Below are 14,074 nucleotides of genomic sequence, written 5' to 3'. Positions count from 1 at the left end.
GGCCAATTGGTTTATTGGTGTGGGTTCCGATCCATCTCTGTTACGTTAGGTGGTACCTAGGTACTATCTCGAATCACGCCTTTGTTGCTTTGTTGGTTTGACAGAAATATGTCTGGCATACCTATATGTATTATTACTAAGTTCTCCACTTAAAACCCAACCAACACGCGACCTTAGTTCCCATTAACGCGCTCTATCATCCTAACAACTTACTCTAGGTACCTGCTACCTACCGTACCTAATTGGTGATTTATGAATTGCGACCGGTATTGGGAAAAGCCAATGAGTGTGCTACATTGGTATCAGGACATCAATCAGGACATCAATCAGTAAAATACTCCATAAGCCAACTATCCAACTTCATGTCGCCGACCGCCGAAACTCTCGAGAAAGACCTCCGTAATGGGGTTCGCGCTTTCGTGGCCGAACGCGGATGGGAACAAGTGACTGTGAATAACATCCGACAATATGTGGAAGAGCAAAAAGGGTTAGAGCAAGGATTTTTCAAAGCGCCAGAGTGGAAGGCGCGCAGTAAGAAGATCATCGAGGAATTCGTCGTATGTGTTATGCTTTAGCGTATAACTATCTAGAAATACTTATACATTTCACTAACTAGTCATGTCTAGGCCAAGCTACAGGCTGAGGAAGATGATGCCCCATCATCTCCAGCGGCCGATGTTGAGCCTGAAGCCAAGAATGGTATCAAGCGGCAGTCGAGCAACGAGCCCTCCCCTGTACCGAAGCGCCAGAAAAAAGCATCTCGCGCTGTTTCATCTAAGAGAGCCAAAGCAAAGAAAGAAGAATCAGAGTCGGAGCTTAGCGACCTGGAAGACCAAAGCGACTTCGAAGAAGAGCCAAAAAAGGGGACCGACAAAAGTGTCGAGAAAAAGGACGAGTCTGATTCAGAATTAAGTGAACTTGATTCGCCGGAGGATGAACCCAAGAAGGTGAAGCCCAAGAAGTCTGCTTCGAGTCGGGGGTCCAAAAAGGAAGAGACGGAATCCGAATTGAGCGACCTAGAAGTTTCGGATGAGCCAAGGAAGAAATCAAAGAGCGCTAAAAAGGCCACGCCTCGGCGCAAGACTAACAAGGTCACAAAAAAAGACGAAGCAACCAGTGATCTAGAGGACTCTACAGTAGGAAAAAAGCGCAAACGTGCAGCACCTATAAAGAAGCAAGTTACCAAGCGAACCAAGGCGGAATCAGACAGCGAAGAAGGCTCATCTGACAGCAAGGATGATGTCGAAACAGTTGCGGATGAGAAAGCCAAGCCTCAACGTGGGGTAAATAGTAAGACCGAGTCAAAGGAGGAGGAGGACTCCGGAGAAGGATCCAAACCTGATATTGCAGATGATAAGGACAACGGGGATACTAAGGAGACAAACGCCAATGACTCAGACTCAAATTTGTCATCTGTCATCGACGACCCGCCCCCCAAGAAGCGCAAGCCAAGAGAACCAAAAGGTGCGGCTAAGCCTAAGCAGCCGAAAGAATTATCAGCAGACGAGACGGAGATCAAGAAACTTCAAGGACAATTAGTCAAGTGTGGAGTTCGCAAAATATGGGGTATCGAGCTGAAAAAGTATGGCGACGACAGCAAGGCCAAAATCAGACATTTGAAGGGAATGCTTCGCGATGTTGGGATGGAGGGCCGCTTTTCCGAAGCGAAAGCAAAGGAAATTAAGGAAAGACGAGAACTTATGGCTGACCTCGAAGCTGTTACGGAGATGAATCGGAACTGGGGTAGTGGAGCAGGCGGGCGTGCTTCTAGAAGCAAGGCCACCAAGAAAACATTACAGGAAGAGTCCAACGACGAGGATGATAGCAATGATGAAGAGGATGAGGGCGAGAAAGGGGAATCTAAGGGGAACTCGCGCGTGTCGAAGCGAATGGCTGCTTTGGCCTTCCTTGGAAGCGACAGCGAATCTGATTAAACGCTCTACGAGGTAATAATAACAGGGATAAGACTGTTCATATGGGCTATGGCACGAATGGGTTTTATGATGAGCCTAATAACGTTTGTGTATTTCTACATGTAACATGTAATTACTTGCCCGCATTCATCTTCTGAGCTATGAGGCTAAAAATGGCAACTGAGCCCATGAACAAGACAGCATTGTAAAACTGATTTTTTTTTGTTAGTTGAGGTAGGTAACCTACTGATGTGATGACGACCTATTCTGACAAAACCGAGGTGTGGTTACTTACAGCTTTGCGCGAAATCGCCCTCTCTTCGTCATCCGACCTGGCCTCGATGAAGAGCCGGCGTAGGTTTGGGAAGTTTGCCTGGGTTTGTTAGTTGATAGATATCGAAGGTGTCGTTTTGACTCCTTACTTAACTTACCATACGACTAGCTTCAAATGTGAGAGCAGCAGTAATAATTAAATGGGTCTTTTGATTATTTTTTCAATCCGTAGTCTCAACATGGGTTTTTACTCGTTTAAGGAATGGAAGGTTTACCGTTTGGATGATAAGATATCTACAACTGCAGGACGCCCGCCCGGTTCAGACTTTCCAGTATGTACCTAGGTACCCTATACCTAGGTACATGTACATCAATGATGTGCTCACTGCAGGTGCTCACCATTTCAAATCCAGTCCTGCATGCTTGTGGCTTGTAAGTTGTGGCTGTTACAACTTTTTTTTCGTGGAGAGGGCACCGATTTGGCCAAAGCTGTCAACTGTCAAGTACAACTGCACAACTGCACAACCAGGCTTTAGGTAGCCTTTTGATAAGTGAAGCGGCCAGGGGTTTGAATTGAATGGGCAACATTCTTTCAACTGCCATCGCTCAACACGTAAATCTTTCTATTCTTTAACGGAGATGAGAGACGATATTAACCAATAAAAAATCAAAACAACTTTAAATAACTTCTAATTAAAGAGGGATCGGATACATCTATAATAGCCCTAAACGGGCCTTTAATTCGCAACCTGTTTCCGCCTCCTTTGACCTTCTATAAATCCCCCCGATAAAACGTATCGACATGTCAGCGGTCAGTCGTATTCGCGGCGCTTTCGCCGTGCCTAGGAAGGGCGAGACGTTTGAGTTGCGAGCTGGTCTGGTATCTCAATATGCCTGGGAACGAAAGGAATCAATCCAAAAGACAATTATGGCCATGACCCTGGGTAAAGACGTCTCACAACTATTTCCCGACGTGCTTAAGAATATCGCGACCGCCGACCTCGACCAAAAGAAGCTCGTTTATCTCTACCTAATGTAAGTAGCTTCACGCTATCGATGGATCTCCGTGAGACATTCAAAACATATATATAGGTAGGAAGTTAACCACTAGTTCAGGAACTACGCCAAGTCGCACCCTGACTTGTGTATCCTCGCCGTCAATACCTTCGTCCAAGACTCAGAAGACCCGAATCCCCTCATTAGAGCACTCGCCATTAGAACGATGGGTTGCATTCGAGTAGATAAGATGGTGGATTATATGGAGGAGCCCCTACGGAAAACGCTGCGAGACGAATCACCATACGTGCGAAAGACAGCTGCCATCTGCGTCGCGAAGCTTTTCGACCTAAATCCATCCATGTGCATAGAAAACGGCTTTCTCGAAATTCTTCAAGAGATGATTGGAGATCCTAACCCTATGGTGGTTGCCAACTCGGTGCAAGCCCTCTCAGAAATATCCGAGACTGCACCCGAGACTAGAGCATTGGTTATAACGCCGGCGACCCTCAAGAAGCTGCTTATGGCCCTGAATGAGTGTACGGAATGGGGTAGGGTAACTATCCTTTCGACCCTGGCCGATTATCCACCCCAAGATGTCAAGGAGTCGGAGCACATCTGCGAACGAGTAGCGCCTCAGTTTCAACACGTGAACCCTAGCGTCGTGCTTGCTGCTGTAAAGGTAGTATTCATTCACATGAAATTGATCAACGCGGATCTCGTGCGGCAATACCTCAAGAAGATGGCGCCTCCATTAGGTTAGTTACTACGTTTCTCATCTTCATCTAAGACCCTGAGCTGATATATGTAGTGACGCTTGTCGCATCCGCCCCCGAAGTCCAATATGTCGCGTTACGAAATATCGATCTCCTCCTTCAGGCCAAGCCCGACATCCTAAGTAAAGAATTACGAGTATTCTTCTGCAAGTACAACGATCCGCCTTATGTAAAGCTTCAAAAGCTCGAAATTATGGTCAGGATAGCGAACGAGAAGAACTACGAGCAATTGCTGGCCGAGTTGAAAGAGTATGCGTTGGAAGTAGACATGGATTTTGTTCGACGAGCTGTCAAAGCCATCGGACAAGTTGCAATTAAAATTGAGGGCGCAAGCGAAAAATGTGTCAATGCACTACTAGATCTAATCGCTACCAAGGTCAACTATGTGGTTCAAGAAGTGATAGTGGTAATTAAGGATATTCTTCGAAAATATCCGGGTTACGAAGGAGTCATCCCAACTCTCTGCAATCACATCGATGAGTTAGATGAGCCCAACGCCAGGGGTTCACTAATATGGATTGTCGGCGAGTATGCGGAAAAGATTAATAACGCAGATGAAATATTGGCGAGCTTTGTGGACGTCTTCCTTGAGGAGTTTACACAGACGCAACTACAGATTCTGACTGCTGTTGTTAAATTATTCTTAAAAAAGCCAAGCAACAATCAAGGGCTGGTGCAGAAGGTCTTACAAGCTGCAACGGCAGAAAACGACAATCCAGATATTCGTGACCGGGCATACGTATATTGGCGGCTTCTGTCGGGGGATCTTGCCGTCGCAAAGGTATCGTGTTCTTCGACCCATTTCTACCCCCTTTTTAGGTTATGGGTTATAGGTTAGTAACTAACTTGTATCAGAATATCGTCCTCTCGCAGAAACCCGCCATTTCAACCACAATGACGAGCTTGCCAGCAACTCTTTTAGAGCAGCTTCTTGGCGAACTATCAACTTTGGCCTCGGTCTATCACAAGCCGCCTGAGTCTTTCGTCGGTAAGGGTCGTTTCGGTGCCGACGAGATCCAACGAGCTGCCATCCAGGAACAACGACAGAATGCAGCTGAAAACCCTATCGCGGCATCAGTTGCAGCTGCCACCCAAAACGGGGCACCGGCACAGAGCAACATCGAAAACCTTTTGGATATTGATTTCGACGGTGCTGCACCGGCTTCGCAAGAGCAGAATTCGGCGTCAGCTACCCCGGAACGCGTAGCAAGTCCGGCTGGTGGAACTTCATCGAGCGGGATGGCGGATATGATGGGACTCTTCGATGCTCCGCCGCCTCAAACTAATCCTGCTAGCGGTAGCGGCGGCGCAAATGATTTAATGAACGGATTTGCAGGATTGGATTTGAGTGGATCAAGCCAGCCTCCTCCAGCATCGGTTCAACTTGGCCACGGAGGCGCGAGTATAGAACAGAAGAAAACTACGAACAATGATGATCTACTGGGTCTCTTTTAGGCGAGCCCCGACCAAAATCCTCGTTTGGCGGAAACACGAAATCCACAGGCCGAAGATCACCGAAAGGACAGCGGGGACGACTAGTGTTGGGTCTGAAATAGAATAGATTTCGACAGCATCACTAGGTCGTAATAGTAGTGTACGAGAAAAGGGGGAAAGGCAACTTCAGGAAGGGCTTGTCAAGAAGGAATTGATGTCGCTAAATGTCGATAAGAATAACGCCTAGTTTATTAGCTGAGAAATCATGGATCGAAGACAGATCCTCCTCGTCTTATCGCGTTCCCCCTTTTCCCCCGTACTCCTATAGCTTCTATACCTTGTTGATGGGCCCGTGTATTCCTAGTGATATTTTTTGTCTTCGTCCCTTAGGTATATAACAGGAAAGCGAAATATCATGTATGTAGACCAAGGGCCTCCTTTTAGAAAGAAAGAAAAATCCGAATCCAGCCGAAGAACCACCGCGCAATCTTAACAATATGAGTATTTCTCTTCTCTTTTCGTTCCTACCCTAGCTTTCCGCATATCTCTCTACTCTTCTCTCCTCGACTCTCCTCTCCTCTGCTCCTGCATCGCGCATCACGCATCAACACCCGTAACGTGCCCCTGGACGGTCCCATCCAAGGGCGGGCCCCCGGCCGCGGCGCCGTTCTTCTCCCGGTCGCGCTGCCACTCGTCGGGGGTCAGGCACTTGGCGCTCCAGGCGTGGATGGCGGCGATCTCGTCGCGCAGGGCGGCGTTGACGGCGCGGTGCCGCTTCAGGCTGTTCTGCCCCGCGAACTGCGGCGACACGATCAGCGACGTGAAGGATTGCCCGCAGCCGCCTGGGAGCCGGGTTAGCGGATACGTATGTGTGTATGTGTGTGTGTGTGTAGGCCCTTATGTGAGGTATATGTGTGTGTGGGTGATAGGTATGCGGGACGTAAGAGACATAAATAAATAAATAAAAACTTACCGGACATGTCGGTCACTTCGACGTGGACGGCCTTCAGTCTCTCCGTAAGCGCCGCCTTCAGCGACGTTTCTGTGATGGTGGGTTCGCCCATGTCGTTGGTTGAGGGTAGTCGTCGGCGGTCTAAACTTTAAATTACCGCGGGTTGAAACAATAGGAGTAATTTAATCGAATGTAGCTTCGGCGTGAAGTGTGCCTTAAATAGAAAGATTAGGAGATAGGTATAGTGGTGATAGAATAGAGATAGTTTTAGGTAGGTACACAGATGCCCCGCGATGATGACATTACATAGCTCTCGGCTTGGTAGCAAAAGAAAAGCTCCGACAACTGAATTATCGATAGTTGGGTGTGGGGTTGTGTAGGTAGGTCCTAGGTGCCTAACCTAAGCTGATCCCTGATATGAGGTACCTAAACTTGCCCCAGCTGCATGAAAGTTGTAGTTACGGGGAAGATTGTGTCTCTTACATTAGGTTCGGTACCTAGGTAATGATAAGATAAAAACTGCATTGTATAATTTGTATAATCACACCGAAGACCGAAGCCATCCTATTGATGCTTTCTGCCATGTCCCTTCGACAACGAGCGAATCCTCTCAACATTCCACTGTCAAAACATATCTTTAAATCCTTCTCTGCTTACCCCTCGAGACGCATCCACCAGGTTAAAAAATCTACCTTCACGCTTAATTTCACTGATGTGAATAAGAATCATCCACTTCAATCCGGGAATCCCAAGTCCTATTGTACTAGTATAAGGCACGACGAGCGTACTTATAGCTCTTCTAACACCATGACTACTTCACCGCCGGCTAGTCTCACAGATGCGGTGGTTGCCGCGATGAGGACACTGTCAGTAGTCTACCTTCAGTCGCATTTCTCATAGCATTTCTCATATGGCCGCGAGCCTCGTCTCATAATGCGTCTCATAACGAGCTAACATTCTTATTTACAGCTTCCCCGAAGAGCTGGCGGATAAGTCATGGGATAATACTGGATGTAAGAGATGACTTTACAGGTGCTAGATGTTATTTATTTATTATGAGACTGATGATGAGATAGTACTTCTCGAACAAGCACCGCTGCCGCCCTCTTCGAGCTCTAAAAAGGTCGGCGGTACTGTTCTTCTTACTAACGACTTGACGTCCGCCGTGGTGGATGAGGCGTTGGAAGAAGGGGCCAAGATGATTGTTTGTTATCGTATGACACGTGCCTAATTACCGTACAGGGTTGACGAGGAAGCGATACTGATGACTTATGCAGACCCCGTTATTTTCAGACCTCTGAAATCCCTCACAACCAAAGACCCTACGCAGACTCTTCTCTTACGCCTAGTAGCTGAAAGAATATCCGTCTATTGTCCCCATACAGCCATGGACGCAGCGAGTGGAGGACTCAACGACTGGCTATGCGACATCCTGCTGGACGGCGAACACCAGGTGAAGCGTACAGTCGTTCAACCCATTACCCGGCCTCTGCCTGAGGGGCACGAAGGCACTGGCTACGGAAGAGCTTTTGAACTACCTCAGCCTATCACCTTACAAACCCTTCTGCGACGACTCTCTGCTGGCATAGGCGATCAGCGTTATATGATGGTTGCACTGCCGCCAACTCTCAAGGACCTCACTCAGACGCAAGAGATTACCAAAGTAGCCGTCTGTGCAGGTTCGGGTTCTGACGTCTTGAAGGATACCGATGCTCAGGTATTGGTGACTGGTGAAATGGCGCACCATTACGCGCTTCGACACACTCAATTAGGACAAATCGTCGTCACCGTATTCCACAGCAACTCGGAGCGAAAGTACCTCGAGACGAGATTAAAACCCATGTTAGAAGTCGAATTGGAGACAACAGCGTATGGGGACACCCGCGTGATCGTCAGCAAGGCAGATCGTGATCCATTCGAGGTTATTGATGTTAGGGACCTGGCCTGAGGATTAGATACCGCAGTCTGGTAACATGGTCGAGTGTGTGATTGACGTGTCGGTTGACTCTCCAAACATCGGCATTGACACGATTAACGGCCTATTCGACGTCGACCGGATCGCCAGCTTCTTCCCGAGGGTGGTGTTAAATATAAATAGGTACCTACACCTATTCATTCCGAATTCTTGGTCTTCAGATCTCGCCAATCACCCTTGCTTGGTTCACCGTTCAGTGCTGCGTCACCATCTTCTATGCAAGCATCTACGTCGGGACCACCGATGCCCTTCTCTTTCCAGACTAGCAGAAGTCTCCGCGGCATCTTCCACGCCTGCCTCGCATCCTCTAGCCGTCCTTCATTGACAAGTGCGCGTATCTTATCTGGCGCATCTAAAACCTCAATTGCTAACTGCTTCATTCGTGCCCTCTTCCGGCGCGCTTCTTCCGCCTGATTCCGATCTTTATCCGGTGGTGGGACTGATTTCCGTAGAGAATCTCGTATCTCTGAGGCTTGAGAATATATCTGAGCGATTGCTGGATCCAGCGTAGAAGCCATCGGGTTCAATGGATCCATATTTGTTCGCATCTAATACATCTATCAATATATCACCCTCCTTGTAACCTTACACCATCATGCATGCTATACAAGGATAAAACTAACCTTACGTATCGTCTCAGTAGCTGTAATTAATTTGCTATAGTTGTCGTATACCAGAGCCTTCTTCTCGGCGTCCAGCGCCCTTATCTCACACAGGACCCGCGTATATAATCGTAGTAATTCTTCCATGCCGTTCTCAGCTAGAGCTTTCTTAACAAAAGCATCCACGTCAAAACCTTCTTTGTCCATCTCACTAGGTGGCACTTCCGAGTATTGCTCATGCGCACCGCCTGAGGTTTCTCCGAACGGATCCGTGATTTCGACCTGAGGCGGCGTTGCAGCAGGTTGTTTCTTGAGGTTGTAATACTCGCGCAAAGCAGCACGATTGCGTTTTGCGGCCGGGGGGTTAGAGATGACGACCGCGTTCGGACTGCCGCCGCCGTTCGGGTTCGGCGAGGCGATGGGCGATCGCGAGACATCGAGACTGGGTCGGTTCGAAGAGGTCGGCGTTATAGCTGAGTTGATGCGCCGCGGCGGGTCGCGGGGTGAAGCAATTGTAGACATTTCGGCGTATAATAAAGTCTACTTAATGTATGAAGGCTATGCTTTCTCCGTATGGTCGGTGGGATGTGAGACGTTGGCGTTTTATGTACAGATGCCAAATGACAGATGCCAGATTTAGGTGAAGGTGTAGGAGGTATGTATTAGTGAGGCTGTAGCGCATTAGTTGCCGATCTCCCGCAACGTTAGGGTGTAAAGCCACTGTGGCGGTAGCTGTCAGTGCCAATGTGTGCCCCTATTAAAAAGAGCCCAACATGCTGGACCCGCACGGTACCTCATCTCATAGGTACCTCCTTATTTAGTCTTGTACCTGTCGCGCTATGTTCGTTTGTTAAAGATGCAACTCGTATCTATTAACTAATACTCTCCTCAGAACACTTTTTTTTTTTTCCTACTTTGCGAATGGATCCTGCTTGTTTCACCAAAAATATGAACCCAAGAAAAATGAAATTTCGCATAAACCTACTAGTCATCACCCGTCGAATTTCACCATGAGTTCGGAGCTACAAGCACAAATCCGTGCCACCCTACAGAATCAGGGGTTGTCAGTCCCGTCTCTGACTTGGATACAAAGTGCTATGCCAAATCGAAACCCGCTACCTCCTCTGCCCGTATTGGTAGCTACGATCAAGACCCGTCTACTGGCCGCTGACCTGACAACCCCGGGTCTCTTCGACTCGCCGTCACCAGCGTTGCCATCCAACTTGGGTAACCCCGAGGTAAAAGAGGTCAAACTGCCCCGGGACGTCCCCGTGCAAGTCTTGGATATCGACAACTTGTCCAAGAGCAAATGGGATCAAGTCGAGGAGCTCGAGGCCATCGCGCGCGGGGAGCAGACCCGAGGTCGCGAAATCATCCGCCTGCCCACCGGCGGCAACGAGGAAGACGAAGACGGGGGTGCGGTCAGCCAGGGCGCGGCCGCCAATGCTAATGCGGCGAATTCGGCGGCGGCGGCGGCGGCAAGAAACGCGACGCACAGGCTCGTGCTGCAGGACTGCAAGGGCCAGAAGGTGCACGGGCTGGAGCTCAAGCGCATCGACCGCATCGGTATCGGCTCGTTGAATATCGGGGAGAAGATGATTCTGAAACGAGGCACGACGGTCGCGCGTGGAGTCGTCCTTCTGGAGCCGACGACGTGCGCCGTTCTAGGCGGGAAGGTCGATGCGTGGCATAGAGCTTGGACGGAGGGGAGGTTAGTAAGGTTAAAGGAATCGGTGGCTGCTGACGCTCGTGGCTGACGGGGTATGAAAGAGTGAGTGTAAAGGGATTAAGGGTGGAAGTCTTTAATATTGGTGAACTTGTTCCATAAGTGAGGTACTTAAGATATATTTACCTTAAAGTTATCTAAGTTGTATGAACCAATTAACTTAACTATAAGTACCTTATAAGGAAAACATGAAAGCTCATTTTAAATTAAACTCTTACCTAATACTTTACATCCGCAAACAAGCATCAAGTCAAGCTGACATGTAAAAAGCTTCGTGCCTTCCTACTTCCTAGCCAACCCTACCTACCACCTAGGTCCAGATTAGGTACCTGGTGTGCCGGATACGCGGGTGCTTAGCGTAGTGGATCTTACCAGCTAACCCGAAGCTCTGGCAAAGCCTCTTAGTACCTAATCCGGGTTAGGCAATTAGAGCAGTAGCTCTCTCACGACGCGCAATTCATTGACCTCTCAACTTCATTTCAAACTTCCCATTTTTAATGGTTTATATCTGTAACGGACGATGTCTATGAGACGATTCCCCGGATTAGCGAGACTACCATTATTAGGATCCCTATATCGATTGGCTGCCAAAAGTCCCCAAACACATGCTGATAGCCAGGCTTTACTCGAGGACGACGCATTAGGAATTCCACTTGAGAGCTCAGATTCAACTTCACCATCACCAAAACTAGCAGCAAGAAGCTATCGTCACGGCACCTCCTGGCAAAATAAGTCATGTCAATATGCCATTTTCTTGGCCGTATTAGCTGGCTTATTGCTGGCGGTATTGCTGCCTCGTCGGCACGCTACCCTCGCGCCCCGAGTTGACGGCTTGCTACCGTGTGGTAATTCAAGATACTCGATTAATAATGTGAGTTAACACCGCGCTCGTTGTTTTAACCTGAAATCTAAATATACATATACATAAAAAAGCACACGTGCTATCACGGCAATTTTCTTTGCCCGGTTGTTGATAGGAAACGCACATTACGATGCGGTAACGATTGCTATCTACCTCACCTATTCTCGTAAGTCGTTCGTCATATTATATAGAGTATAGAGATATACGGTAAAGTTTAGGTACTTATAACTTAAAGTTGTTCCAACGAGAAGCTATTCTCATTACCCGAGCCTAATTCAGATGAAAAGGTACCATCTGGAGAAGACGGCCAAAACCGGTGTGCTCCCAGTTACTTTCACCTAAGCGATCCACCGTATTATAATTACTTCTCTGCCGATTGCAGCAGCGCAAGCCAAGTTGTCATAACTAGTCCCTTACCTGATAGCGACCTCAGAATTATCGGACCAAGGCTTCTCGTAAGAATGGCAGCCCTTCTCGGTTTTTTTTTCTTTCGGTTTTTTTCTCTTTTCTCTATGTAGAACCTACATAACAGTTGAGACTGACACATATTAGATTGCTTGGCCGGCCGGCAATAGCGGAATAGCGTTGTATTTCTCTCCAGAAAGTGGCGTCAACGGAACACTCGGCGTACAACTTGAGAATCTCCCAGGCGTAAATCGTACTTTAAACCCGCTAATAGGTGGAGTAAGCGGTATCTTGTCTCTCAACTCGTCTGCTACACTTGACTTGGCTATTTTAGGAAGTATCAGGACAATACGGGAATTTGTTGAAGGACCAAGCACTCTTTCACCTAAGATCCAAAACGCAATCAAAATTCAGTCGTTGCCTGATGGCGGCATCCAACTCAGTCGTATATGGCTTGACAGAACCACGGAGACATTTCTCACGATGCACAACCTGAATAGTACATCAATTCCGGTTAAAGATGGACAACCCCATCTGGTAGGTGGTGCTTATACCTTCAATGCTTGGAGCAGCTATCCGCAACTTGACCAACTTGGGGCCGCGGAAGTCGTCAGCCCTGCCTCTAAGTCCCTCATCTCAGAAAATCAGAAGGATATAGAGTCACTCTCATTTTTATCATATCGTTCTAAGATCTTGGCTGGAGCTTGGCGGTTTCTTACCTATTTCGGACGCGATAGTCTGATATCGCTTCTCCTACTAAAACCAATACTTAGCGAGGGTGACGGAGGTGCAGTCGAGGCTATTCTTGAGGCAGCCATCGAACGTATTAACTCCAAAGATGGGAGCGTCTGTCATGAAGAAACCATAGGCGATTACGCATCGTACTTGAACGACCGACAGGGAATAGACAGCACAGATCCCTTATGCGACTATAAGATGATCGACACTGATTTCTTTCTTCTCATCGCAATCAACGAGTATTTTACCAATTCCGCTGTTGGGAGAACTCGCATCGGTCCCTTTTTCTCTAGAAATGCATCTATCCTCTCAGAGAACCGTGGGCTCACATATATGGATCTTGTTTTAGCTACCGCGGAAAAAATCATGAAAGTCACCGCTGACTTTGAGCAATCACCCATGAAAGAAAATCTTATACATATTAACGAGGGCCAAACGGTCGGGCAATGGCGCGACAGTCCTAACGGGTTAGGCGGTGGCCGTATACCGTACGATGTGAATACAGCTTTAGCCCCGGCAGCACTCAAATCTATCGCTTCATTATCCGACAATAAGTTTTTCCCTTCACATCCAGACTGGAACACAGTAGGCAAAAATCGTGCCTCCGTCTGGGAGCAGAATACACTCGCTTTTTTCCAAGTCAATATCACAGCAGAGCGAGCCCGTGGACTTGTTGAGAGCTACGTCGAGGAGGCAAATTTCCCAGGAAAGGTCAATTCGTCGGACCTGAGCTCGCCGGTTGTATTCCACGGTTTAGCTCTCGCTGGCGATGGTCAATCTATTATCCAGGTGATGAATACAGATGACTGCTTCCGGCTTTTCCTTCTTAACAGTACTAACGAAGTCCAAGTTTCTGCTTTCCTCTCTCAAGTGGCAGATAATATCCTGCACCAATTCCCTCTTGGCCTTTCCACAACGGTCGGGCTGGTTGTTGCAAATCCAGCTTATAGTGATGGATCTGTCAACGTAAAAGAGTTTACAGAAAGTTCATACCATGGCACAGTGGTCTGGAGTTGGCAACTTGCGATGATGGCCGCTGGCTTGGAGAAACAGCTCGAGCGATGCGATAGAGAAGAGTTAGCGTTTTGCGCAGACACGAGATTGCACGGGCGCGTACTCGAGGCGTATACCCATTTATGGGATCTGATTGACGCTAATCGTGAGCACCTAAGTAAGGAAGTCTGGAGTTGGGTCTATAAGAACGACAAATTTCAATACACACCTTTAGGTGCTCTAGCAGCCCCTGACGGGCAAAGCCCAGTTGGTCCGTGGAAGATGATGGATAATTATGGAGTCAACCGGCTAACGTGTTTGACAGAAAGCAACATTCGACAGCTGTGGAGTTTGGCCTTCTTGGCGCTGAAGAGAAATAAACTGTATAGTTCCTCCTGAACACGGAACGGTGAACTATATGCAGCATCC

At 48.0% G+C, this 14,074-nt stretch overlaps 7 protein-coding genes across 7 annotated transcripts; 5 read left to right on the top strand and 2 right to left on the bottom strand.

The window, feature by feature from the left end:
- The first annotated feature begins 123 nt into the window (after window positions 1-123).
- Window positions 124-2,447, top strand: F4812DRAFT_142346 (uncharacterized protein). The gene is made up of 2 exons (XM_047929637.1): window positions 124-557; window positions 627-2,447. Exons 1-2 carry the CDS (start codon window positions 363-365, stop codon window positions 1,932-1,934), a joined length of 1,503 nt encoding a protein of 500 aa, XP_047787164.1. The 5' UTR covers window positions 124-362; the 3' UTR covers window positions 1,935-2,447.
- A 442-nt stretch (window positions 2,448-2,889) lies between these two features.
- On the top strand, window positions 2,890-5,515 carry F4812DRAFT_142205 (Adaptor protein complex beta subunit). The gene is made up of 4 exons (XM_047929635.1): window positions 2,890-3,221; window positions 3,303-3,940; window positions 3,994-4,739; window positions 4,814-5,515. Exons 1-4 carry the CDS (start codon window positions 2,989-2,991, stop codon window positions 5,411-5,413), a joined length of 2,217 nt encoding a protein of 738 aa, XP_047787163.1. The 5' UTR covers window positions 2,890-2,988; the 3' UTR covers window positions 5,414-5,515.
- Window positions 5,516-5,744: 229 nt separating this feature from the next.
- F4812DRAFT_440684 (bola-like protein) lies at window positions 5,745-6,782 on the bottom strand. The gene is made up of 2 exons (XM_047935161.1): window positions 6,366-6,782; window positions 5,745-6,234 (listed from the first exon to the last, which is right to left on the bottom strand). Exons 1-2 carry the CDS (start codon window positions 6,454-6,456, stop codon window positions 5,990-5,992), a joined length of 336 nt encoding a protein of 111 aa, XP_047787162.1. The 5' UTR covers window positions 6,457-6,782; the 3' UTR covers window positions 5,745-5,989.
- Window positions 6,783-7,151: 369 nt separating this feature from the next.
- F4812DRAFT_462170 (NGG1p interacting factor 3) lies at window positions 7,152-8,292 on the top strand (the record flags this gene model as incomplete). Its single annotated transcript, XM_047937994.1, has 4 exons — window positions 7,152-7,210; window positions 7,314-7,357; window positions 7,421-7,558; window positions 7,622-8,292. The coding sequence occupies 4 exons, from the start codon at window positions 7,152-7,154 to the stop codon at window positions 8,290-8,292; spliced, it is 912 nt and encodes a 303-aa protein (XP_047787161.1).
- An 82-nt stretch (window positions 8,293-8,374) lies between these two features.
- F4812DRAFT_142195 (Vps51/Vps67-domain-containing protein) lies at window positions 8,375-9,996 on the bottom strand. The gene is made up of 3 exons (XM_047929634.1): window positions 9,907-9,996; window positions 8,943-9,592; window positions 8,375-8,867 (listed from the first exon to the last, which is right to left on the bottom strand). The coding sequence occupies exons 2-3, from the start codon at window positions 9,441-9,443 to the stop codon at window positions 8,457-8,459; spliced, it is 912 nt and encodes a 303-aa protein (XP_047787160.1). The 5' UTR covers window positions 9,444-9,592; window positions 9,907-9,996; the 3' UTR covers window positions 8,375-8,456.
- On the top strand, window positions 9,587-10,907 carry F4812DRAFT_142211 (uncharacterized protein). Its single transcript, XM_047929636.1, has one exon. It carries the CDS (start codon window positions 9,932-9,934, stop codon window positions 10,676-10,678), a length of 747 nt encoding a protein of 248 aa, XP_047787159.1. The 5' UTR covers window positions 9,587-9,931; the 3' UTR covers window positions 10,679-10,907.
- Window positions 10,908-11,167: 260 nt separating this feature from the next.
- On the top strand, window positions 11,168-14,044 carry F4812DRAFT_452652 (carbohydrate-binding module family 52 protein; the record flags this gene model as incomplete). Its single annotated transcript, XM_047936383.1, has 5 exons — window positions 11,168-11,518; window positions 11,581-11,675; window positions 11,745-11,964; window positions 12,062-13,916; window positions 13,971-14,044. 5 exons carry the CDS (start codon window positions 11,168-11,170, stop codon window positions 14,042-14,044), a joined length of 2,595 nt encoding a protein of 864 aa, XP_047787158.1.
- Between the last annotated feature and the right edge of the window lie 30 nt (window positions 14,045-14,074).

The sequence above is a fragment of the Daldinia caldariorum genome (assembly GCF_022478825.1).
Source record: "Daldinia caldariorum strain CBS 122874 unplaced genomic scaffold F4812scaffold_17, whole genome shotgun sequence".
In the NCBI taxonomy this organism is placed as follows: domain Eukaryota; kingdom Fungi; phylum Ascomycota; class Sordariomycetes; order Xylariales; family Hypoxylaceae; genus Daldinia; species Daldinia caldariorum.
Note: the sequence above shows the minus strand (reverse complement) of the source record. Positions and strands in the feature narration are given on the sequence as shown.